The sequence below is a fragment of the Rhinolophus sinicus genome, chromosome 17 (assembly GCF_057876585.1).
Source record: "Rhinolophus sinicus isolate RSI-liver-muscle chromosome 17, RSI-T2T, whole genome shotgun sequence".
NCBI lineage: Eukaryota > Metazoa > Chordata > Mammalia > Chiroptera > Rhinolophidae > Rhinolophus > Rhinolophus sinicus.
In genome coordinates this window covers 61879094-61903660 of record NC_142517.1, presented here as the reverse complement: position 1 = coordinate 61903660, position 24567 = coordinate 61879094, and the positions used below count along the sequence as shown (strand labels likewise).

The 24567-nt window shown below is 36.6% G+C and overlaps 1 protein-coding gene across 1 annotated transcript in view; it reads left to right on the top strand.

Moving 5' to 3' along the window:
• Positions 1-24021, top strand: part of SLC49A4 (solute carrier family 49 member 4) — a 70228-nt gene extending 46207 nt beyond the window's left edge. Inside the window, exons 7-9 of the mRNA XM_074330911.2 lie at positions 3082-3209; positions 14919-15101; positions 23360-24021. Of these exons, the coding sequence (XP_074187012.2) occupies positions 3082-3209; positions 14919-15101; positions 23360-23475 (427 nt within the window). The 3' untranslated portion in view covers positions 23476-24021. The remainder of the gene's footprint in view (positions 1-3081; positions 3210-14918; positions 15102-23359) is intronic.
• The last annotated feature ends 546 nt before the right edge of the window (positions 24022-24567 follow it).

Genomic DNA, 24567 nt, shown 5'->3' with positions numbered 1-24567 from the left:
TAAATTTTAAAGTTCAAGGAAAAGTAAAACAGGCGTAGGTTAGAGAAGAGCACTTGTTCGGGCTACAGGAAAATCGACATGTAATAGGTAGAATTTGCTGCTACAGAAACCTTCTCAAGAGTGGTCTGTCCTGAAATGTTTTTGGAGACTAGAGTTGTATTTTCAGTGTAATTAAGCTGCCTCTCTCCATATTATTAGATAACAACATCTACAAATTGAACCCAAGAAAAGGTGATACAGTAATAAAGGCAAATTAATAGTTATCGAGAACAGAAAAGAATAATTTATAAGAGCATGTGTAGAACTTTCCATGAAAAGGCAGTATCCTGATTAGGAGATCGATTTATTTCTGGTCTTTTTTGGCAGGTATGTCCCTGTGGTTATTTCATTTTGATGAAAAATGTCCATAAAGACTTGCAGTTTCATCAAACTGCCTACGTATGATCTTAACACATTATGACAACACATTTTTAGAATGAGTCAGAAGAAAGAAAAAGTGTAATTTATTCTCAAAAAGGAAAAGAATGAAAATGTCACTCATGTAGGTGTCTGCCTATAAAACTACTCTCTGTGTTTCCAAAGAAATAATATTCCTTCACTTCCCAAAACATTTTACCCTGTTTAATAAAAAACAAAATTAGGCAATCAACTTTATCAGGAAAGGAAGAATCTAATGACATATTTAGGGAGATCAAATAAGATAGGTAAATCACCTCAATATCTAAATACTTAAGGAAAATTGACACAGTATAATATTATATCTAGATCTTAAAGTTTGCATAGTGTTTCTGGGATGGTGAAAGAATAAATTGATGCTGTAATTTCTAAATCATTTTATCTGAGGTTTTTATAAGTTAGGAAAATAGAAGAATAAAATCTAAAAGCTAAAGAAGAGGAATAGGAAGGTAGCTATTTGTAGCAAATAATTACACTGATACTGAAATACATTGACCTGTCACATTTGACAAGAATCATACCTAATTTTTTCTAATTAAATCTCTAAGCTAATTAGAGTGAGTCGTCATTTACCAAATTCTATTCTGAGCACCAAATAAGTAGGAAGGAACTATTACATATCAGAAATGACATCTCACATGCTCCTTTCTCTTTATTTTCTTTCTATAAACCCTTAATTTTAACTATAGAGGGAAAAATCAGAATGAGGACATTTGTGTTTTTAATTTGTTGAAATGGAAGTTCTTAAAGTAAGTACTGCCCTTACTCTGGGGTTTGAAATCAATTTTAGGTATCTCCTAGGCCTAAAATAAAATTTTAAATTACATTAATAACTCTATTTTGGGGATCTGTAGAATAGAACCCCTTTATAAACTTGAGTGCTTTGGGTAATTGTGTTGCTAAATGTCACTACTAAATGTACTACTTTGGTCCTAATAGTATACTTTGATGGTATCAGCCCATTTGAAAGGACTAGGTCCCCAAAAAGCAGACTACAGCGGTCACTTTATTCTTGGGTGGTCTGGCCCTGTGAAACTTTCTCACTGTTCAACTTCACTCAACTTAGATTGTCTCAGAAAACTGTCTTATTCTCTGATACCTTGTCATCTGCCTATCTGACAAGTAAGTTAATAGCAGCATACCAAGTAAACAGCGTACCAAAATATAAATCAGAAAAGTGATTGGTGAGCATGGAATTAAAACAAAGTGTTTAGATTTTCTTGAGGGACATTTCTGTCAAGCTCTGGAACCTTTTTCAGAATTTTCAAAATAAGAATTTTCTGCCTGTGAACTTTCATAGTTGAGAACAAATCTAAGTCATTGGGCAAAGATGCATCCATTTTTCCCACCAAAAGATGGCATCAGCTCTCATAGGAAGTCATTTTAGTCCAGATAGTGCTTACATACATGATTAATCATGTCACGTCAAATAAATGAAAAACAAGAGATAGTATTGAAAGTGTTAAGAAGGACAGTCACATAATTACCACACAAATTAAAATCCATTTTAAACAATTTCAAAGAAAAACATGGTAAATGTCATATTTGAGATGGTATCTGTTTTTCTACAATGGGAGCAGTTCTGAAGGACAGTGAGTTGTGTGTAGGCGCAGCCGGAGGATTGTACCTATACAATCAACAGTTAATCAGCAGATGAGAAAAAGTCATTGGCAAATGGAAAAGGTTTTGGCCATAACTAAATGATAAGCATCTCTACCAGATTCCTTTCAGTTTCATGTTAATTCAAGAAAAAGGCAGGGATTTTAAGAATTTAAAATGCTATGACACAGTAGTCCCAAGCTTTGAACAATAGTATTCACTATTCCAGAGCTACGTTCTTGCTCTCGCAAAGCTTACAGTCTGATAAGGGAGACAGAAAAATATAAACAAATGCAAAAACAGGAGAAATTCCAGTAGTGATAAACGGTATGAAGAAAATAAAAGAGTGTGGAGGTGGGATGGGGAGGGTCTCCTCAGTGAACATGGAGAGCCGTGCTGACCTGCCACCTGAATGACCGGAGGAGTGGCAGGAGTAAGTCATGTGAAGAATGGGGGCGCCAGCATTCCCGGCAGACAGCACAAGTCCGTCTCTGTGGGAAACAACCTTAGCATGTGTGGGAAACAGAAACAGGGCCGTCCAGCTGGAGCATAGGAAGGTAAAGGGAGAGTGGAGGCAGAGACCAGATCACATAGGACGCCAAAAACGCTAGGGGAAGCCTTCTGTTTGTTCTCGGAGTTTGAATTTAGGGAGAGCCATCTTTGCAGGTTTATGTCAACAACTGAGCCTATTTTCTAAAACTAGAACAATATGTACTCATTATAGGATATTTGAAAATTATAGGAAAATATAATGAAAGTAGAAGTGGCATTGAAAAACCTGGAATCCATCCTGTAAGTGATAGATCCTTAACAGAGATTACCTTTTGTATGTTTTATAAGGGAAAACAACATTTATCACAAAATAATATCACACACACACTGTACCAGTTAAAATTTTTTTTAAACTTGGCTTTTAAAAGGATGTATAGAAATTTCAAGAAATTACCATTAAATGAAAATGTGTCATTGATTTAAGTAGTAATTTAAAAATTCAGCTAGAATTAATAGAACGTTGTTTCTTTTCAGGTTTGCAGATTTTATCAGGGGTATGCTGAAGCTAATTCTTCTCCTCCTGTTTTCTGGGGCTACGCTATCGTCCACGTGGTTCACCCTGACCTGTTTGAACAGCATCACACACCTGCCTTTAACCACAGGTGAACACAGACTTTGGAACTTTGAGTAAATATTTTCAGTTCCCAGAAGTGTGTATACTCTGACAGTAGGGCTTTTTCTTGCTTTCTCTAAGTAATTGTTAAATATACAAAAAGGTCTCCCTTGTTCAATCAAACCATGACCCCATCTAAAAAGAGTTCAGGAAATAACTAAAAATATTTTCATTGGTATTTTACATATAGAAAAGAAGTATAATCTTTAAACTAAGCTTATATAGCATGGAAAAGCTTATATTCTTTTAAAATTCATACCAGAGCATCATGCAAAGATTTTTGTCCTCTTTATAGCCATTACATCATTGTGAGACAGTAAGGAACATGAACAAAGGCAAAGCTATGATATTTGAAGTATACTCCAGTAAAATTCTTTGAACCAGCACCTATAGGTTTAGTTTATATTTAGTCTTATTACATCATCTATAAAAAATAAAACTCACTTGAAATACCTGTTGGAAGTATATTAGAGACAGCTTACTTAGCTCATCCAATTGACCTGAAACATTTATAGTTGTTTTTATTGTTGTTATTAGTATCACTTGGGGGTCTGGATTCGTTTTTATGGCTGCTGTATAACAAGTTACCACAAAGGCTGTGGCTTAAAGCAACACTAAGTTATTCTTACATTTCTGTAAGGTTCTAAGTCCAACTCGGGTATCACTAGGCTAAAATCAAAGTGTAGGCAGACTCTGAGGAAGAATCGTTTCCTTGCCTTTTCTATCAGCTGGAGGCCGTCTCCATTCCTTGGCTTGTGGCTCCCTTCCTCCGTTTTTACAGCCAGCAACACCCTGTCAAGTCCTTCTCACATTGCATCATCCGCACCTTTCTTCTCAGGCCACATCTTCCTCTGAGCTCTCATCTTCTGCCCCCTCTTCCACTTTTAAGGATCTGTGTGATTACATTGAGCCCATCCAGATAACCCAGGATAATCTCCCAATTTTAATGTCAGCTGATTAGTAGCCTTAATTCCATGAGTAGCCTTAATCTTTTTTACCATGTAAGGTAACGTACTCACGGGTTCCAGGGACTAACACGTGAATATTTTGTGGGGTAGGGTGGAAGTGGAAGGACGTTATTCTGCCTACCACAGGATCTTTATAAAGTTACTGTGACAAATTATTTTATAAACCAAGAGGGCTCTGTTATTGCTTCTTTCTTTACTTTAACAAAAGATTATTTAAGATGCATACAGTAGGCCCCCATCTTGTCCGAAGGTGTATTCTCTAAGACCTCCAATGGATGCCTGAAAGTGTGGATAGTACCAAACCTTAGATATACTGTGTTTTTTTCCTATATATACACCCCTTTTCACTTAAAGTCAGCACTTTATGGCTTCTCTTTGGCATATCCAAATTGCTAGCATCATTATTCTTATGTTTTGGGGTCATTATTAAGTAAAATAAGGGTTACTTGCACACAAGCACTTTGATACCACAACAATAACTAGCCACTACAATTAATCTAATAACTGAGCTGGCTATGAAGTGACTAACGGGCAGGGCGTGTACAGTGTGGGTACACTGCACAAAGGGGTGATTTACCTCCCGGGCAGGACAGAACCAGAAGGTGTGTGATGGCATGAGATTTCATCACACTACTCAGAATGGTGTGCAACGTAAAATGTATGAATTGTTTATGTCTGGAATTTTCCATTTAATATTTTTGGACTGCTGTTGATCTCAGGTAACTAAAACCTCAGAAAGCAAAACCACAGATAAGGGCGGAACTACTGTATTTTTTATTCCATTTGCAAGTAATATTCAGCCACCTTTTGGAATATGTCTAATTGTAGGATTGTTTGTGGTAAAGGTAGATTGTAGGATTGTAGGATTGTTTGTTACAACAAGCACTTGTATGGGTAGGAGTAAACAACTCTGGCATGTACGGTCCATAGGACTCTTATGAGAGAAAGGTTCCTTTTGTCTACAGATAATTAAGGCATACTGTGCATCCCAATTTGGACTTACACAGTTTACACATCAGAGTTGTCAAATCTTTCCAAGACACCCATTTATTTGGGAGTTCCTGTCACTTTTACAGTAATAATAGGGCAAAGGGATAAGGTTGCCCTATACCCATGATTACCCTACTGCACCAAGCCAGCCGCCCGGGAGTGCCACAGAGAACTCACAAGGGCAGGACAGGTTGTTTTCAATTTCCAAAGGAAATGGATATTCCACATCTGCCACATACTGTGTGAATCTCTGGTTCAAGGAACTTCCCACTTTCAGCACTATACCCTGCTACACTCTTTTTGATGATGTCCTATCTTTGCCCAGTTAGGTTTTCTGTAGTTGCTGTGATAAAAAGCAAATACCCCACAAAAATCAGTGTGGAACAGGAAATGAGGGTGGTGGTGTCAGTCTGGTTCCAAGACTTGAAAAGAAGTTGTGCAGTGCCCATCAGATGCACAGCCCATTGGTAGGTAGTTGTGGTTATTTATAAATGAAATAAAAATGTATTTCTTTCAACATATGGGTATTATTTTTTGAAATAGCTACTAAACTGTTAGGACGTATATATTTATTAAATTGTTTGGACCTAGCTATGTAATTAATAGAATTGTTAGCTATCTCTTTTGGCCTTGGAGCACCACGAAAAAAATCACTGAGACACTGAGGGTGTTGAGAAGGGAGGTTTGGAGACCTCTGCTCTATACCATTGTGCTGGGACTCCTCTGTAATGGTGATTGCTTTTCTTGTGAAGCCCAGTTGTCCAGAGTAATAATTTTTGGATACTCTGTACTTTTTATACACTAACATTCCTACTTTAGGGTTTTGAGCAATTTTGGAAAGTATTCTGGGCCAGAATTTTTAAAACTTTTATTCTAGTATAATTTCATAATTTAGCAGTTGTACGACATTCTGGTAGAACAGTTTTAGTTTACAACTCTTCTTATTCATGGCATTACACTCAGATTTTTTTGTGATACTGTATGTCAAGTATGCATCTGTTAGATCTTACAAGAACATAGTCATGAGTACAGATTTCTTTCCCTTGAATTAAGTGTAGAATATTCATTATAAGATAATAACATGTATTAAATTGTATGTATTTTTTATTTACCATAAAATTGACAGTTTTTCTCTCTGGATGGAGGTACTAGGAATGAATTTAATTTTTTGCCTCTTTTTTTGTCTGAGGTTTGTATAATGAGCATGTTTACTTTTGTAATCAGAAAAAAGGCATATATTTGAAAACAATACATCTTTTTAAATCTTAAAAAAAAGTTGATTTAATTGACCCTGGTCAAGACTATTTCTCCAACTGGTCCTTGAAAATGATTATGTTGAACAGAAAGGAAAGCAGAATTCCAAATTAAATCAAGGACAGAACTGAAAGGTTGAGGTTGATGTGGTCATTTTAACAACTACTTAATTTATAAATTCTACTGTTTTCAATTGCAAGTCAGTTTTAGATACTCCCGAAAGATGCATTTTTATTATTTTATATATTTATATTTTATAAATACACTGGGTTAAGGACTAGATTTATTCACATTCCTTCTCTTAATTATTGTATATTTTGTTCTCTTTCCTGATACCACGAATACTTAATTATACCGGGGGTGCCAAAAACATGTATACACACAACTTGTATTCATCTTTTGTTATCGGTATATATTGAGTATTACAATTTTAATACAGTTTTTTCCTTTCTTAAAATGTGTATAGATGTTTTAGCACCCTCTGTATGTTTCATCTCCCCTACCAGCCTGAAAATCTGGAGCATGGACTTGTGCCTTATAAATTCTGACCTCAACTCCTACCTCAGTACCTACCACAAGCCCTGAGGAATGAATGAATGAGTGAATGAATTCTGAATATCAGTAGCTATGACTTATTTCCAGTAAGAGCAATCATGGCCATTCTTTGTTATGCAGCTTTAGCAGTAGGATGACTTAAGGGCACATTTTAATGGAACAATGGAAAATTTGAAAAAATCTGTCACAGATACTCTTACTGTCTTTGTAAAAATATGACGTAATTCCTTTTAAGTAAAAGAGATTTCATGAAAGGGAACTTAACTACAAAATCTAATTATAGACAAATCTAGACCTTTAGGCTGATATGTAAAGTCAGTAACAGCAAATTCATGTTTCATTTTTTAACCAGAGTCATTCTTTTTTTAATTAGGAAAATAGTATATAGTTTTTTCCCCATTTCTAGAAAACTTGGTATTTCTGTTACTGGTTTTTATATACCAGAAGAATCTACATGAAAAGTGTTTGAAGATATATGCATTAATTGTAACTGATGACATCATAAGTTAAAAGCTAGTTAATTTTGTTCAACCCATATGTTACAAGTGCTGCTACCACTAAAACCTTCTATCAATATCTTTCTGTTGTCCACTGATCTTGATATTATTGTTGCCATCTCTATAGAAGAAAACTGGATCATTCTGTTCTACATAGGCATACTGTTTTGTTATATGTACTTGCAAACATACATCTTCTTGGAGGCTATCAGCAGTATGCTGTATTCCCTTAGGGAAACTCAATATTTAAAATTGCATTATAGTTTCATTAATTGAAGTATCTACAGTAGGGCAAATAAATAAACTCATGACTAGATAATGAGAGTTTCAAAATCTTGAAATTTATGCTTTGTACATTACTCACATTATCTTAGAACTAGATGTCTAGCCCTATTAGCCACAACTCAGTCATTTTTCACAGAACAGATGAATGCTTTGAAAATGGCGTTTTGAAAAATGTTAACACTTTGGTGTTGAGTTTGCTGAAACAATATAATTTGATTTTTAACAGAAGTTGCCATGGGAGAGGTTCTTCATTTAATTCACGTTTCTAGGATGCCATGATGGTGATGTCAGAAACCAGGAGTGGATGGTAAGGAAGGGGGAATGATTAGCTCGACACAAGCCCCTTGAGAGTGACAGCTGACTACAAGCTGACGTCAAGTGATACTTGAAGAAAGAAAACATTTGGTTGTATTGAACGGCATGTGACATGTATAGGCTAGAGAGTAATCCTCTTAATATATTTTCATGTGTTTTATATTTATTAAGATAATTATGTTCCATTTTGATAGCATGCAAAGAAATAAAAACATACACTTGCCCCAAAATTGGGGATTAAATGAGGAAATTCAGAAAAGAATGATGAATGTGATTAAAGAAATGCACATTATTAAGGAAATTAGGGTTTTTAAGCTTTAAGGAAAGAAGTCTGGAGTGACTTAATTATTTTAAATTTTATTAACTAAAAGTAACTGTAATTCATGTTCACAACTGTCTGATCAAGAATGAAAAAGTAGAACGTAGATTAAGAGAATGGATTTGTCAAAAACCTTAAATGTAAGAGTCATGAAATACTCAAAGGGCCTATTGAGGAAGATCATCCCATGTATCAATGTGATTTTCAAGAAGAAATAAGTCTTCAAGAAAATTCAGTGTTTCTGGAAGGAAGAGGACTTGACCAGGTGATTAGTCAGTGTTCCGTGACTTAATAGTCCATTACCTTCTTCAGAACCATAAGTAATTCTTTGGGGACTTAAAAGTTACTGATAAACCTCTATCTATGAAATCTGGTTTCTCAGTCAGTCTCTACTCTGGGCCCACTATTACAAAGGATTATGTGCTTCATTTCTGTGAGATAATTACTTTGCCTTCCAGCCCTTAGACAATGTAAACATAACTGTCAACCTTTATAGGACTAAACTATGCCAATAAAGTGGCTAAACAAGGGACACCACAGATTAATAATACAAAGAAAGAAAATCATCGTCATTAATGAGTATTGCAGCACGATATTCCCCATCCTCTTTTGGAATCACTGTTTCATACACTGGATTTTTAAATTAGTGGTAGACTATGAAGGCCACAGCAGTCGATTATAGGAAGAAAATGTGAGACTGAGACTCTTCTGTGAGACACAGCTCAGTGATACAGAAATGTATATCAGTGTGTGTATATACACATGTATATATTCTGTATATTAAACATGCTGAAAACTATGAAAAAACTATGTAGTTAGTACTGTGGATGTTTACTCTTTCTCTTTATACATCTGTCTTTATTTCCAAAAAGTATTTTCACTTGTAGTATCAAGTTTAGATTGTAGAAATATTTTTAATAAAGGTCTAATTTAAGAATTCCCAGTTAACTTTATCATAAAATAAAAATTCAGTCAGTATGCATAAGAATAAAAATTTATCCAATAAAGTATATTAATATTATAAACCTACTCTTGAGGGAAATTTCTGATTTTGATCTGTAAGGTAATTCATAATAAAAACTTATTGTTATTTTAATAATCCTTATTTCTTATTTATAATGCTTCTTAAGACTAAACACATTCTCTATTCTTATCTACCTAGAAGCACCTATAAGATTTTTGTTTTTAATATCCTAGTTAAGCTCTCCTACATGTATTTAAATTTGTCATTGATGTATTTAAATGAACCTTGGTCGTCACCTGGTATTATCATTCAATAAATGTATCTCTTCCATTACAGTCCAGATATTTATGCATCTGGCTGCAACCTGAATACCTCCCAAAAGAGGAGACACATTACCTGGTCCGTTGTTAGTCAGCTCTGGGTTTTGGGAAATTATTCTTCCTTTTGAGATAACTAATTTGGAACAACATAACTTCCACAGAGCAAGTCAGCTGCCTCCCACTTCCACTGATGGGCCCTCAAAACATTTGAAGATATTTGTCATGTCTGGCCTTAGCTTTTAATCTAAACATCCCCCAGTTCTTACAACCTTTTGTCATCTGACATGGATTCCCCACCACTGACCACCGTGACATAGTCACTCTTCTAAATCTGCCATAGCTTGTCACTGTCCTTCTCAAAATGTATTACTAAAACTTAGCACACTTCCCATGCTGCACTCAGCACCTAATATTGTGAGGGTCTTGTTTTTCGTGATTAGACATAGTTTTTTCTAAGACAATGAAGTATAATTAATTATCTTCTTAACACTGTGCAAATAAATGGCTGCTGAGCCAATAGGCATCTATCATATTCCTTGAGATGAGGAGTGATTTGAAGATGGAGTATGTCCTATTTACTGTTGTAGCATGTTAGCTTACATATAATAGACTCCTGATAAATGTTTTGAAGAAAGGCTTAAGCTAAAGTTTTCCATTTTATATATCTAAGCAATAATTTTTTGGACCTATTTTACACTTACCATGATTAAAGTTTATCTCTTTCTTTGTAACCTTTTCATGCTCTATTTTTTATTCTGTCATCTATCTTATATGCAATCACTCCCAGCTTTGTACAGAATACAGATTTGGGAAGCATGCCTATTGTGTCAATACCATTGAATGAAAGAAATACCAAGCCTTGTTTTTATTTTGTTTTTTTCCAATTTGACAAGAGTGGCTTGCTGGAAAACATGTTAGCTTCTCTAGGCCTTAATTATATTATTATTAGCACTGCTAACCCACAGTGTTTCTAAATAAGTCAGTTTGACTTTCAGCACTTCGGTTAGTTCATCTGTAAAATACTTTACCTGCCTCAAAGAGTTGGTAGGATGATCAAATATGATCATATATTTGAAAGCATTTTCAAAAAATGTTTTAAAAACTATATAAATCCAAGATTTGAAATTGTTATTGTTATTGATGTTATTTTGCGAATTTCAATCAATGTTGGGTGGAAATAGCTCTTATTCTTATCTGAAATGTTGTGATTTGTTTTATAACCACTAATCATCTAAGGTTTGAGTGTTTTGGTTAATAAGAATGTATTCATACATAGTTTTATTTCCTTAAAGTTTAGAAATTCGGTTTGTCATTGGCTGCCAGGGTTGGGGGAGCAGTACTTTCAGGGTTATCATCCAATTCATATTCTTGAAATACATCCATTGTAACTATTTTGTGCTACGCAGGACTTTGTCATTTTTGCAATTTAAATTATGGGCCTGTGAATTTTATTAGCTCTTTTGAAAAAACTACATCAGCATTGTGTTTGTTCCGCTAAATTATTAATACCTTGACTTTTAATTGAGAGGCAATTTGTTATAATTTTAGTATCAGTACTATAGAAAGTCATGGAAATATTTAATGATCATGTAGTTTGAACCCTCTCTGACTAGCAGGAAATTATCTTGTCTGCCTGACTTTTAATAGATGACATTCACCCACTGGATCTGCCAAATGTGTATAAAGATACTGTATCAGACTCTAAACTGAAAACTCAAATGGAAGTCAAATTCAGACTCTTAATAATCGGCTTCTACTTTATGCATGTCCCAGAACACTGGGGAGGAATATATTAAATCAGTCCTGACACAGCTACCTTTCCCCCATTCTGATTATGAAAATCTTAATTTAACCCTTTCCTGTGTAAATTATTTTGATTCTTTGGTTTCTGCAATAAGAAGTGATTTCAGCATATCTCTCCAGGGTAAAACAACCTCTTGGTCATCATTTTTATAGTAATACAAGAAGTAAACATCACGAGTAAGAGAATTGAATGAAAATACTCTCTTTTTGATGACCGGACTCAGCGGTTATGTCCTTCATCACAGCCCACTTATCCAATGTATAACAGGAGTTCTAATAGATGAAGTGGGAATGTTTGTGTCAAGGACCCTGCACTGAGGCCTGCTTATGTGGCTCGCAGGTGTCGACATCGGGGCTGTGGGTCAGCTCACCTGGTGATAACCGTTTCTGAGTCAGTGAGCTAACAAACTTGCATGGAGTGGAGTGAAATCAGTTAGCCAATTCATTATTTCATTACCAATGAAATTTCTCCTTTTTATTTTGTGAAATAGGTAAGATATACAAATAGTAAAAAAAAGTCAAATTCAAATAGTTGATGAAGGGTATACAATGAAAAATGTCTACCTCCTGTGGCCCCCAATTTCCCTCTCTAGAGGCAACCCTGAATGTCAGTTTCTTGGGTATTTGCCCAGAGAGTTCTATATACATTTACAAATGTGTGTGTGTATGTGTATCCTTTTAAAAAATATAACACTTTTCTGTATCTTTTTTACTTATATATCTTAGATGTCATTAATATCAGTACATACATAGTTACTTCATTTTTAATGGCTGAATAGTATACCTTTGTTTGGATGTTTGATACATTTTTAAACAACCAACCCCCTATTGGTAGATATTTAGCTTGTTTTTAATCTTTTCATACTACAAACTATTTCAGTGTGTGTTCTTTATATACTTGTACCTGCATCGCTATAGAATAAATTCCTAGAACTGTAATTTCTGGATCAAACAATAAGTATATTGTTTACTCTAATATGCATATTCAGATTACCCACCAGAATATGAACTATTTACAGTTCCATCACCAATGTTTAATCACAATAGAAAATTTATCTTTTCCAGTTGACAAAGATTTCCTCTTCCATTCCCAGAATTTAGATACTTAGGAAACCAAAATCAGAAGATTTGTAATGAGCATGAAATGAAGCCACGAGAGTGGCTTCATGGCCGTGAGGGGGTTTTCAGACAAGGCCCCTGCTTCACCAAGCTCTACTACTCTGAGACATCCCGTGTGTGTGTGCGCGCGCACGTGTCTTTGTGTGTGTGTGTGTCATGCTAGATAAAAATCAATACAATCAAATCTTTCTTTTCAAGACTCCATACCAATAGTCCCCTTTCCGTGTGTCCTCATCATTACATTATCATTTTTTGTTTTACAACTTGCAATGACTGTTATGTACAGATTATGATTCTTTTTCAGGTATAACACTTTAATTTGCTTGATTACAAATTATATGTGAGTATATTTCCTTCAGAAATATAAGTGTCGAAAGGATTATTTTCATAGTTTCTATAAAATAGTAATTCCATCACTGGTTTGTGAATAATTACTTAGAAGTAGCACCTTCTGGTTCTTAAGAGATTGCTTTTTCCTGTCATTTTATTTCAGTGTTGTCTTACTTTAAACTCCTGGGCTCATCTGTGTTTGGGTCAGTAGCCATTTCTACTCTGATTTCCACTAACTGACCAATAAATTATTATAAAGTGTTTTTGTAGATAGAATATTCTATAAAAGCTACCAGTGATAGTCCCTCCCTAGATTTCCTAATGGACCATTAATGTGCCATGTGTTAAGTAAAACATGTTGATTGATTTACGTGATCTATGTCTAGCAAATATACAGTGAGCATGAGGTGTTAGGTTTTGTTCTGTTTTTAAGGGTCTCTTGAAAATTACTTCACGTTTTAAATGGAATGCATTATAACTATCAGATGCTTCCCATTTAATTCTGTGGATGACTCGGTCACCGCTTTAGCCAGCAGTATGTTCTTTTTCACTGTCATCCTTTTGTTCTCTATTTTCTTATGTGTCTTCTATTCAGAGAAAGTCAAAGTAATCACCAGCTGTTTCTGTTATCAGAATGTACTAAATAGTTTATAATCCAAGAAGGCCAGTATAATTGAAAGAGGAAGCAGGAGTTGGGGTTAATTAGAGAAATTCTATTAGAAAACAGTGGATATTATTGTTTTTACCCCTTCCACGGTGTCATGGACTGTTAATTATTATAATCAGTTGTAAATTCTGATAATTTGATATGTTCTATGAATAATACATAACAGATTTAGGGTAACTCCCTCATTTTCTGCAGTTCTTGTACAGAAATTTCTTTTCCTTAATAAATATATTTATTTAAAATATCTTCCTGGTAACCTTAAGCTTAGAATAAATTCTACTCATTATCATCACTGGGTATGATGTACTTTTAGCCTATAGGGGATGTGTTTTAGATTGCTAAATACGATATCATTTTTTTCCCCATTGGTTCTGTTTTCACCTTCAAATTAAAATTAATGAAGGTTTGTATGCAGACAATAGCAATAGTATAATTATTTGGAGTAGGGTGCATTTCTCTAAACATTCTTCTAAGAAGAATGTCCTTATTCAAAAATTTCACTACAGAATAGGATTAATAGGCTTTTTATTGGCTAATCTAAGATCCTAACCACTATTAATTATATATTTCTGGGTGAATTTTTTTCTGTGTTCCAAAAACGTTAGAAATTTTTAAAGAATTGTTGACACAAAACTCATTCAAAACTTGAAGACTGGTAGAAGAGGGTAAAGGGGGTCAAATATATGGTGATGGAAGGAGAACTGACTGGGTGGCGAACACTAATGCAATATAGAAAATGAAGAAAAAATATTGATTCTGATAATTTGATATGTTCTATGAACAATTCTATTTTAAGTGTTTCTCCAGGAATTATATGCTGAATAATTTTTATTTTATATTTGAGGGCTACTATTAATCAGTCTCTTTAAATACATAATTTTCAGTAACAATGTTTCTTACATTTATTCTTAGATTTTAAATTCTCTTTAAAATTATAGAATTTGTCTAGATTTTGGATTAAGTTGCTATATTTTATCGATCCCTCTGTTTTTCAGGAGTGTGACTAAGGGGGAATAATCCTTTTAATTCTATTATTATGGTAAAATTGTTTCTATGCTTTGGAATAATCCACCAAAAAGATAAAGCAAATAAGCTGGTAATCATCCAGGAACAAAACCTTTTCCTAAGTACTCCACAAAAACATGAGCAAAGAGCTGACAGATATATGATGCTTTATCAAATTTTATCAACTGCCATTGAAAAGAGGTGAAATTGCATGTCAGTAACTTATAGAAGAGAAGACCCAGAAGATCTGTCTGATACTACTCACTGCTGCTACTGGGAAACTAAACTGTTTGTGTTTTTGTTTTAGTGACACTGTATGCTTCCTGTATTCTCCTGGGAGTGTTCTTGAATAGCAGTATACCTATATTTTTTGAGCTTTTTGTGGAAACTGTCTACCCAGTTCCAGAAGGAATTACTTGTGGAGTTGTTACTTTTTTAAGTAATATATTCATGGGAGTACTTTTATTTTTTCTCACATTTTATCATACAGGTAAGAAATTTGACTTTTTGGTTACTGTCTAAATGTATTATAAGAGAAGTTTGTGACAATGCTGTATAGGGAATTTATATGGAGAATCCCCACTAAGGCAGATTACTTTGAGCTTTCACATGACATTAAAAGAAAATACTTTCAGTTGTTTTTTTTGAAATGCATCTTAGCCTGATCTAATGCACCCTCAACTCCTAGAATTTCTGATTTAATTAACCTGGGTAGGGGTCCAGCATTTATAATTTTAAAGCCCCCAGGTGGTTCTAATATGCAGATTGTCATTGAGAACCACTGGTATATTGCTTTTTAAAAAATACTTGGAATCTACAATCTTAACATAAATTAATGTCAAAGGAGTATAGTTTAAAGCCTTAGGAATAAAGGAGAGGTTGCCCCAGGGGTGTATAGAATACACAGAACAGCACTGCCCAGTCAAACTTACGGTCATGGAAATGCTCTTTTTTTTTTTTGAAATGCTCTTTATCTGCACTGCACTGTCCAACACAGTGGCTACAAGTCACTAGTTCCTAGTGCAGCTGAGGAACTGGATTTTTTATTTTATTTCATTTTAATTAATTTTAAATAGCTACATGTGGTCAGTGCAGGTATAGACTAAAAAGAAGGTTGAAGTTAGAACCCAGGAGTGCACCTTTGAAGAAGAGGAAGATCCTTATGAAAGAGGAAGCGATGGGTCCTGAAAACAAGTGGAGGAGTGCGCCTTGGACGAAAGGAGAAAGGGAAGAAGGCAGCGTCAGTGGGCATGGAGGCAGATACCTTTGCTGGGCAGATTGTGGAGAGTTCCTTCTTGATGGCACCACCTTTCTGCTTAGAAGCCAGTTTATTAAGAATTGGTGGGAAGAAAGTGGAGAAAAGGCTTAAGGAGAGAATGAAATTTTGAAATAACTTTTGAGGGAAATGGGAGGGGACGCTGTGGGGACAGAGCCGGGAGTGCAGTTTCCAGGCTCTCGCCCTCATGTAGAAAGGTGCTCGGGTAGTAAATGGCCATCAGCTGTGATTAGATGGCCATCAGCTGTGGCTAGTTGGCTGTCAGCTGTAACCAGTGAGCCATTGGCCACCAATATAACTGCTGTGGCTACGCTGGCAGGAAATTGGGGCTAGCAAGAAGATGGTGGCTGAGCTAGCAAGCATGGATTGCAGTTAGCAGGGCAGATTGCAGCTTGCAGATGAGGTTGGTTGGTTGGCAGAGAAGCGGATGGCAAGTTGCAGATCATGTGGATCCTGCTTCCTGTGTCTCCAACCCAGCTGCCAGCAAGACTATAGTGGTATGACTCCCCTATTTATGGCTCCATGGGGGTTCCTTTTTGGCCTCAGCATATCCTGTGTTCTTATGTGGGGAGTGGGAACTGAGACCCCCCCATGAGTCCCTGCATGACAGACACTGCAGGGAGAGATTGCTGGGCATGTTGAAGTAAGGCTCCACTGGTGTTGAGGTCCATTTTGCACAGTTTGCTTTTCTCTGATATTCTCTCTTCTGTGATCCAGATTCTGTCTTACCATTTCAGAAAATTTGTGCACAATTATCTAGGATTTTTTTGCATGTTACAGTAAGCATTTATACTTGTGATTTTTTTTTTTAATTTTATTGGGGAATATTGAGGAACAATGTGTTTCTCCAGGGCCTATCAGCTTCAAGTCGTCGTCCTTCAATCTCGTTGTGGAGGGCGCAGCTCAGCTCCAAGTCCAGTCGCTGTTTTCAGTCTTTAGTTGCAGGGGGCGCAGCCCACCATCCCATGGGGGAATTGAACCAGCAACCTTGTTGAGAGCCCATGCTCTAACCAACTGAGCCATCTGGTCACCTCTATACTTGTGATTCTTGAATATAAAGCTTTTATTAATTTCTACTAGATTTAGATCCCACTTTATTCCTTCATCTTAAAAAATCTAATTACTACCTTTTTCCCCCTTGTTATTGGTCTCTTAACTACTCATCAAATACCTTAAATTTGCATAATTTGTACATGGAAGAACCTAATTTATAAGATTCAGATGTAAGAAATGCTCTAAAATGTGATGCTCCAAGAAGCCTAATTGTTTATAGGAAACTTTCTGACAGGCTTATAATTGAAACAATAACCACAGTAACCTCCTTGGCTGGAAAATAAATTTTTGAAACTTTCCAAACTGATAAAACACAATCTGCCCTGGGTTTTGGACAAGTTTTGACATAGCACTGTCACCTAACAGCAAAACACACCCAAATGATATATTTATTGTATAATTAACAGCAAACTAGATTATTTCTGTCAATCAGTAATACAGGGAGAGTAGGTCTTAACTGTGCTAAACTTGATGTGAGTTTGGTTTATCATATGAAGGACGGTAATACTGATGAAGTCATACCACTGCTTAATGTCCTCCTGGAAACGTATTTCCATTAGGGGAAATGCCATCACCAAGTGTCGGACTAAGGTCTTTGCTTCCAGTGAGTTTTCTAAACAGAATCACCTGACAATTAGGTTTCAGCCTTAATCCGCTTCAGTTATGTCACAGTTGCAGTTCAGAGGCTCAGTGCCTCTCTTTGCCTGGTCAAGTATCAAAGATGGCTATGTTGCTCCTTCTGGTGATAGAAACAATTTTCCAGCTCATGGGCACAGGTTCGCTAAGTGATTTTTGCAGCCTGGTAGAGCGTGATTTTTCCTGTCTGCTGGAAATGAAGTTTGTCCTCCCAGTATTTAAAAACACGAACAGTAGATACCAGATAATGTTATCAGTAAACTTCCTGCATGTGGTCCCTAGAATATCACGTGTATTTACTGATCCGTTTAAGGCAGGGAATACCTGTAGTACCTCTGCACAGTCTGACTATGGGAGAGCCCAGTGCTCTCCTGGCCATTCACTTGGCCAGGAGAGGGTCTCTGTTACTGCCCTAGGTCCAGTTGCCGCCTTCAGTGTGTTCCAGAGAGCCTGGTGTCTGGCATCAGTCCGGGCTCACTCCTCATTCTGCAAATTCACTCTGACCAGATGTGGGGACAGAGTCCCAGAGAGCAGTTTCCAGAGTCTCGGCCTCACGTGGAAAGGTGCTGGCTCCGGTAGTAGATGGCCGTCAGCTGTGGCTAGTTGGCCGTCAGCTGTAACCAGTTACCCAATTAGCCACTGATATAACTGCCGTGGCTGCGTTGGTTGGTCAGCCAGTTGGTTGGCAGGCAGAGAAGCTGACAGCTGGTTGCAGGTTGTGTGGATCCAGCCTCCACTGAGACTATAGTGCCTCCAGTGAGACTATAGTGGTATGATTCCCCTACCTGTGGCTCCATGGGTGTTCCTTTTTGGCCTCACCATGTCCTGCGTTCTTCTATGGGGAGCGGGACTTGAGGCCCCTCAGGCCGCTCCGCACAATACCAGACACAAGCAAATATTTTTGTTTCTTTGGCATGAGCAGCAGAACACTTAGCACCATTTCTCCTCCTTCCTGTCTCACTGATATAATCAAGAATTTATGCAGGGAGGAAGGTTTCCTTTTTTTGGTTGGTTTCTGATTGCATGTTCTTACACATATCTAGGTAGATGTTAAAGGTTTCTATCTAAACTCCATGATTATTGTGAAAAATGAAACTTTACATAGTAATTAATTTTAATCCAACGAGGTGATTTTCAGGGGGAAAAAATCTCAGCACATTTTGACATTTCAGAGAGTTAATGAGAAGATATATGTGAAAGAGCCTCGACCAGGGCATAACTGGCACTCACCAATTGCTTGTTTTGTTTCCTTCTAGATAATTAATTGGTTGATGTTAGGAATTTAAATTCCTAACATCAGGCTTCTGTTTTAAAGAAATGTTTTTATATGTTTATTTGTGAGTGTGTCTGTAGGGACAGGGCCAAGAGAACAGTTTCCAGGCTCTCGACCTCACGTGGAAAGGTGCTGGCTCCGGTAGTAGAGGGCCATCAGCTGTGATCAGATGGCCATCAGCTGTAACTAGTTGGCCATCAGCTGTAACCGGTTAGCCATTAACCACTAATATAACTGCCGTGGCTACGCTAGCAGGCGTGGATTGCGCTAGTAAGTGCAGTTAGCAAGTGGATTGTGGATTGCGGATCGTGTTGATCCTACTTCCTGTGTCTCGCCCGGCCGCCAGTGAGACTGGGGTGCAGGAAGAACCCTTGTTGGGGTACTGGCAGATGTTTGCTTCTTGTGTCTCAACCAGCCACCAGCGAGACTATAGTGGTATGACACCACTATCCATTGCTCCATGGGTGTTCCTTTTTGGCCTCACCACGTCCTGCGTTCTTGTGCGGGGAGCAGGAGCTGAGTTCCTGCATGACAGTGTCTAATGAATACACAAATAAATCCTACCTCTCTCCAAGGCTAAGGTTACTAGAGCTATGAAAACTGTGTTGAGTTTCTTTCACATATGATTAATTGGTGTTGTCCCAAAGTCCTATAGCAGAAGTCCCCATGCCTTATAACTGAGGTCTGATGACACACATAAATTGCAGATCTGAAAATTCTGTAAAATTATTTCCTAAAAATAACTTTTAATTCCACAGCCTAGTACCATGAACATTTTTCATGATAAATTCCCTTCTATTAGAACCAATGTTCAAATGTTATAATTTTGTCATTTTAAAACTTGAAAACCTCAACCAGAAGTTAAGTTACATGTCAAAATTCAACTATTAGTTACATGATTGGAAGGCCTGATTTTTAATCATCATAAAGATCTGTGGGGTTTTTTTAGGTCAGTTCTCAAAAAAATACTAAACTTCCTGTCTAGAGTTTTTATTTCCCCACAATGTGCTATCTAGTGGTTACGGCCAGCTACTTCATAGTAGATTATATCAGAGACAGTTTTTCAGGGCTGTACAGACTAACCCCAACATAACCACATAGATTGGCTTGCCTAGCAAGGACGGCTCCACTGGTGATTTGCTTGCAGATTACAGCCATCGCCACCAGTGGTAGTGAATGTCACACAGGCTTTGGTACCAATTCCACTGGCTTGTTTGGACCCCTGGGTCCCAAGTCCTGTTTTGATTCTGCTTTAGGTATCTGGGACAGTGTCAGAAGTTTCTTAAGAGTTTTTCTGACTTGGGTTTTTCATCGTCACTTTCAAAAGAAATTGTTATTTGCTCCCTGGTATAAACGTAGTTATGAAACTGAGTTGCTTTCTATAATGTTTGCTTTGAGAATATCAGTGAGTTATTTCAGACGCTACAGTGATGTTTTGCTCTAATAACTTTACATACAAAACCAAGTTGGGGATGCTGTTATATTTTGTATATGCTCTGAAATATATTCTAATGTTCTATTTTAATAAGTTGGTCGCTTATTCTGAAGTTTGTATTATCTGGGGGGTGAAGGTTGTTTTAGGAGCCTCGCAGCAGGTTTTGGCTAAAATCATTAAAGGTTTTTTGTTTGTTTTAACCTCAGTCCTTTTATTTTGAAGTAACTGCCCATGACTTTGAGGCTACATTGTGGCTGAAAAGATTCAGGGGCCTGCCTGGCTGAGGTGGGGAGCTCATTGACTAATTGACTAATGCCAGAACAGGTACAACAGGTGTGGGTTACTGAGAAGTAGTTTTATATCTACAGAGTGAAATAATGCAGTGTGATGGTCAGATCTGTTGGGTAATTCATGTGAAGTGAAGGGAGCAGGGAATTACACTGTGAAATCATGGTGTCAGCTGGCTCCTCCTGAGTGAGAATGGAAACAATTTTGTTAAAGCATCATAATTCTCATTAAATTACCAAAGAAAGTAGGTTGGTTCTGGAGGGGTGGTATCTGGGACCAGACAAGTACTTGAAGGTGGTAGAAACCAAAAGCATGGCATCCTTAAAGAGAAAGATGAGGTGAAAAGTGTAGTAGTGCTTCTGTAAGAAAAAGGTGAGAAGATAAACAAAATCCTAATTAGTTCGTTCCCAGCAGAGCATCAGCATTTGGTGCAGAGCCCACTTCACGGAGTAAAATATAAATTGGCAAAGAAAGTACTCAGGCTACAGTGTAGATAATACATGATAGAAACCAGCAGGAATATAGAGGCCAATTACAGAGCCTTGGTGTATGGATTTATATTTTCTCTAGTTAAGAACAAAGAGAAGGAATGTTTGAAAATTGTGCTCACTTTAAAATATTTAAAGGGTAATAAGAAAATTTCAGTGGATCGGGACTCTTTTGGTTTGATTCCATCGTATGACACCGAGCTCAGAATGCACAGGAGTTGACTTTGCTACTGCTCAGGCAAGTGAAACTGTTAAACAAGCCATTTCCTATTAGAACACCTAAGCTCTGGTTTTTGTGAATGGTTTCCACTGGGGAAAATGTAGAGGTGAAAGGTGGATTTGACTTTTCAGAGAGGCATAATAGTAAAAATGAACCAACAAACCATGACACCAGAGAACGATTATGAGGCATTTTTAAAGATTTCATCTGTACCGAGATAGAAGGAACCATTTTAGAACTCTGATAAAATCAAAGGTCTGCTTTGGCAATAGTTGATTCAGTTTTGCTTTGACAAAAATTTGACTGGGTTTAAGAAGAACAAGGACAAGTTGATTGTTGCTACACGTGTGTTATTCTAGCTCCCCATGAAATACAGTCTCCAGGATCTAGAAAACGTCATTGTACACGACTTTGTCAAGTACTATGCTTTCTTTAAGCTTCTGCTTAAAATTTGACCTTAAAGTCAAAATGCTCACCGCAAACGGTATGCTGTTGTCACTGTTTTGCTGCTTTTTATCTTCCTTTTTTTTTTTCACTGCTTCGTTTTGCCTGTTAAAATTATCATCAGACATTCAGAGAGTCTACGGTTAACATAAAAGCAGAAAACACCTGGTGTGTATTTCAGGGAATATCAGAATAAAGATAAGAGCCCAGAGGTCACAGCCTTCTTGAGGGTTTAGGTTATATTCAGCCCAAGTAAAATAAAGCTCAGAAAACAATTTTGCATGAAAATACCATTGAAATATATGTCTTTGTTAATATGCTATACAAATAGCATGTCTGACTCTTAAAATGTAGAAATTGAGAGGTAGGGAGGCAGCTTTTGTGAGCATATTACAGAAAAAAAGGTATTTCAGCACCTTTTTTTTTACTGATTGGTTTTCTGATTTCCATTCCTGAGCATAAATTGTTCTTTTAGCCATATGAATTATGGATTAAACTAAAGCAGCAGTGTGGAAATCTTGAGGATGAGTTTTGAAGATTAGGGCAATGTTAACATTCTGTAGAAATACAAAGAGAAAATACAAACCTATGGGAGTGCCCCAAAGAAAAAAATGTACCAGGGAACTTGTTTTCCTCATTTGTTTATTTTTTTAATTGAAACTGCTAAATGGATATTAAGCTAGAGAAGTTATTCCTTCACCAGCACCATCAACCTCTTTATGCAAAGAAGCTGCTCACTTCTGCACCCAAAGGCTTAGGATTGACTGGCAAAGGGGGTCGGGGTAGAATGAAGCTGAACTCATGCACAGCTCCAGGGACGTGAGCTGGAGGAAGCAGCTGGAGGCAGCCGCATTCGTAAGGTGTATTTGTAGCCAGAGGCCCAGGACCAGCCTGTGGGAGAGTCTTGAATTCATGAGCAAGCATTTCTGAAGTAGCATGTTCTCAATTCCCTTAAATCATCACAACAATTGCCTGTTTAGATGATTCTTGTAGGTTTTCTGGTGATTGGCATCAGACATAACTATTGCAGAAGAAGCGGGAAAAGGCTAGAAAGAAATACACCAACATATGCACAGGTAGGATTAGGATTAATTTTTTTATGTTTTACTTTATTTTTTATATATTTTCTCATTTTTTTTGTACAATGATTAGTACTTGATGTTTTTGCTGAGAAATAGATGTTTCTGTCCAAAAATATATATAAATATGTTTTCTCAAAACTCAGGTGATTTTCTTATTTGTCTTTCTAATCCTTCAGATATTTCTAAACAAGGACAAGAATGATGGTGATAGAGGGCACTAAAAAACTAATTAACAAACTATTATAACATTTAACGGTGATTGATTTTTTCCTTTGAAGTATTAGATTTCTTTGCCACCAAAGTCAAGGTGGATTAAATTGATAAAAAGTTATTAACAATATTGATTAAAAATATTCCACATGAAAGCCCATAATATATTACATGCATCACTTAGACTCCAGATTGTCACTGTTTATTGACAGCCGGTTTTCAGGCCTTCAGGGGCACATTTATTAGAAGCGCTTTTGAATGCAAAGCAATGTGCTCCCAGCACACAGGTGGTGTTCTGCTAGTGACACATGGATGCTTACAACTGCGTGTTTTTGTCTTACAGAGTTGTCATGGTTCAACTGGTGCCTTCCCGGGTCGTGTTTGCTCAGTCTCCTCCTCATTCTGTGCTTCAGGGAATCCTATGACAGACTCTATCTCGATGTGGTTGTCTCAGTTTAATAGCACAGGCTTGAAGGAGTTTAAAAAGAGACTGGAAATCAGTACTGCATACTGCACATCTGCTCAGAATTACCCATCGAACAGGAAAAAGGTGAAGAGAAACTGCATTCAGAGAAACTGCATTTGTTAGGTTACAGGTGATCACATTAACTTAATTACTATTAGGTAATAATGATAATAATGTGGGATTTGAGTGGTCCTAGGGGATTTAAACTCTCAATGGCGTACCTGTGCCTGATTCTGGGGTTGGAAGTGTGATGTCTCTTACGCAAAGCACTACCTACGTAATACCCTCTGTGTTTTGTGCCAGTGCTAAACTACTGATTGATTAATTGTAATTATGAAAAGAAATAAAGGGTTTCTATCACATGAAGATAACTCCTTCCCTAAGTCACATATCAGAATAGGAAGAAATGCCACTAACTTCTAAAGAAGCTTCAACCCTGTATCCGATTTTAATTATAAAATAGCCAAGAGGTATCTCTATGATAGAAATCAGCCACGTGTACACTACATTTTTTTCTAATAAAGCCATTTCTTATATGACTCCTTATTTTTAATTAAGTCAGAAACCTTTGGCCATCTTTATTACAGTGATCAAGTGCTTTCCAGTGACTTCAGAGCACATACTTTGTGACTCAATCTTAAAGTATCCTTTTTCTGTGAAATACAATTTCATCTACTTGGCTCTTAAATAATTACATTAAAGGTGACTAAATGTTTAATGTAGTCACATTAAATATTGTATGAAAAAATGTAATTCTGTTCTGATGTAGCACTTTGTCAAAAATGAAGTGAAAAATCACACAGAATATTCTGTGTCTTCAGCCCATATATATATACATGGGATGTAAGTCCAGCACCAGTTATTATTTCCTGGGGTTAAATTTTATTAAATGACCCTTGTTTGAAAGTAACAATTTATAACACTGAAACTTTCATATCTATTGAATGATTTCTAATTACATTCTTGTATTTCAGTTCAGGTTATAAAATATTCGATTCTGTATGGAGTCAATATATTTGAGAGGGCAGCATTTTGCCAGTATAAGTTTTCTTTCTGTGGATGATATCTTGGTAAAAAAAAATGAG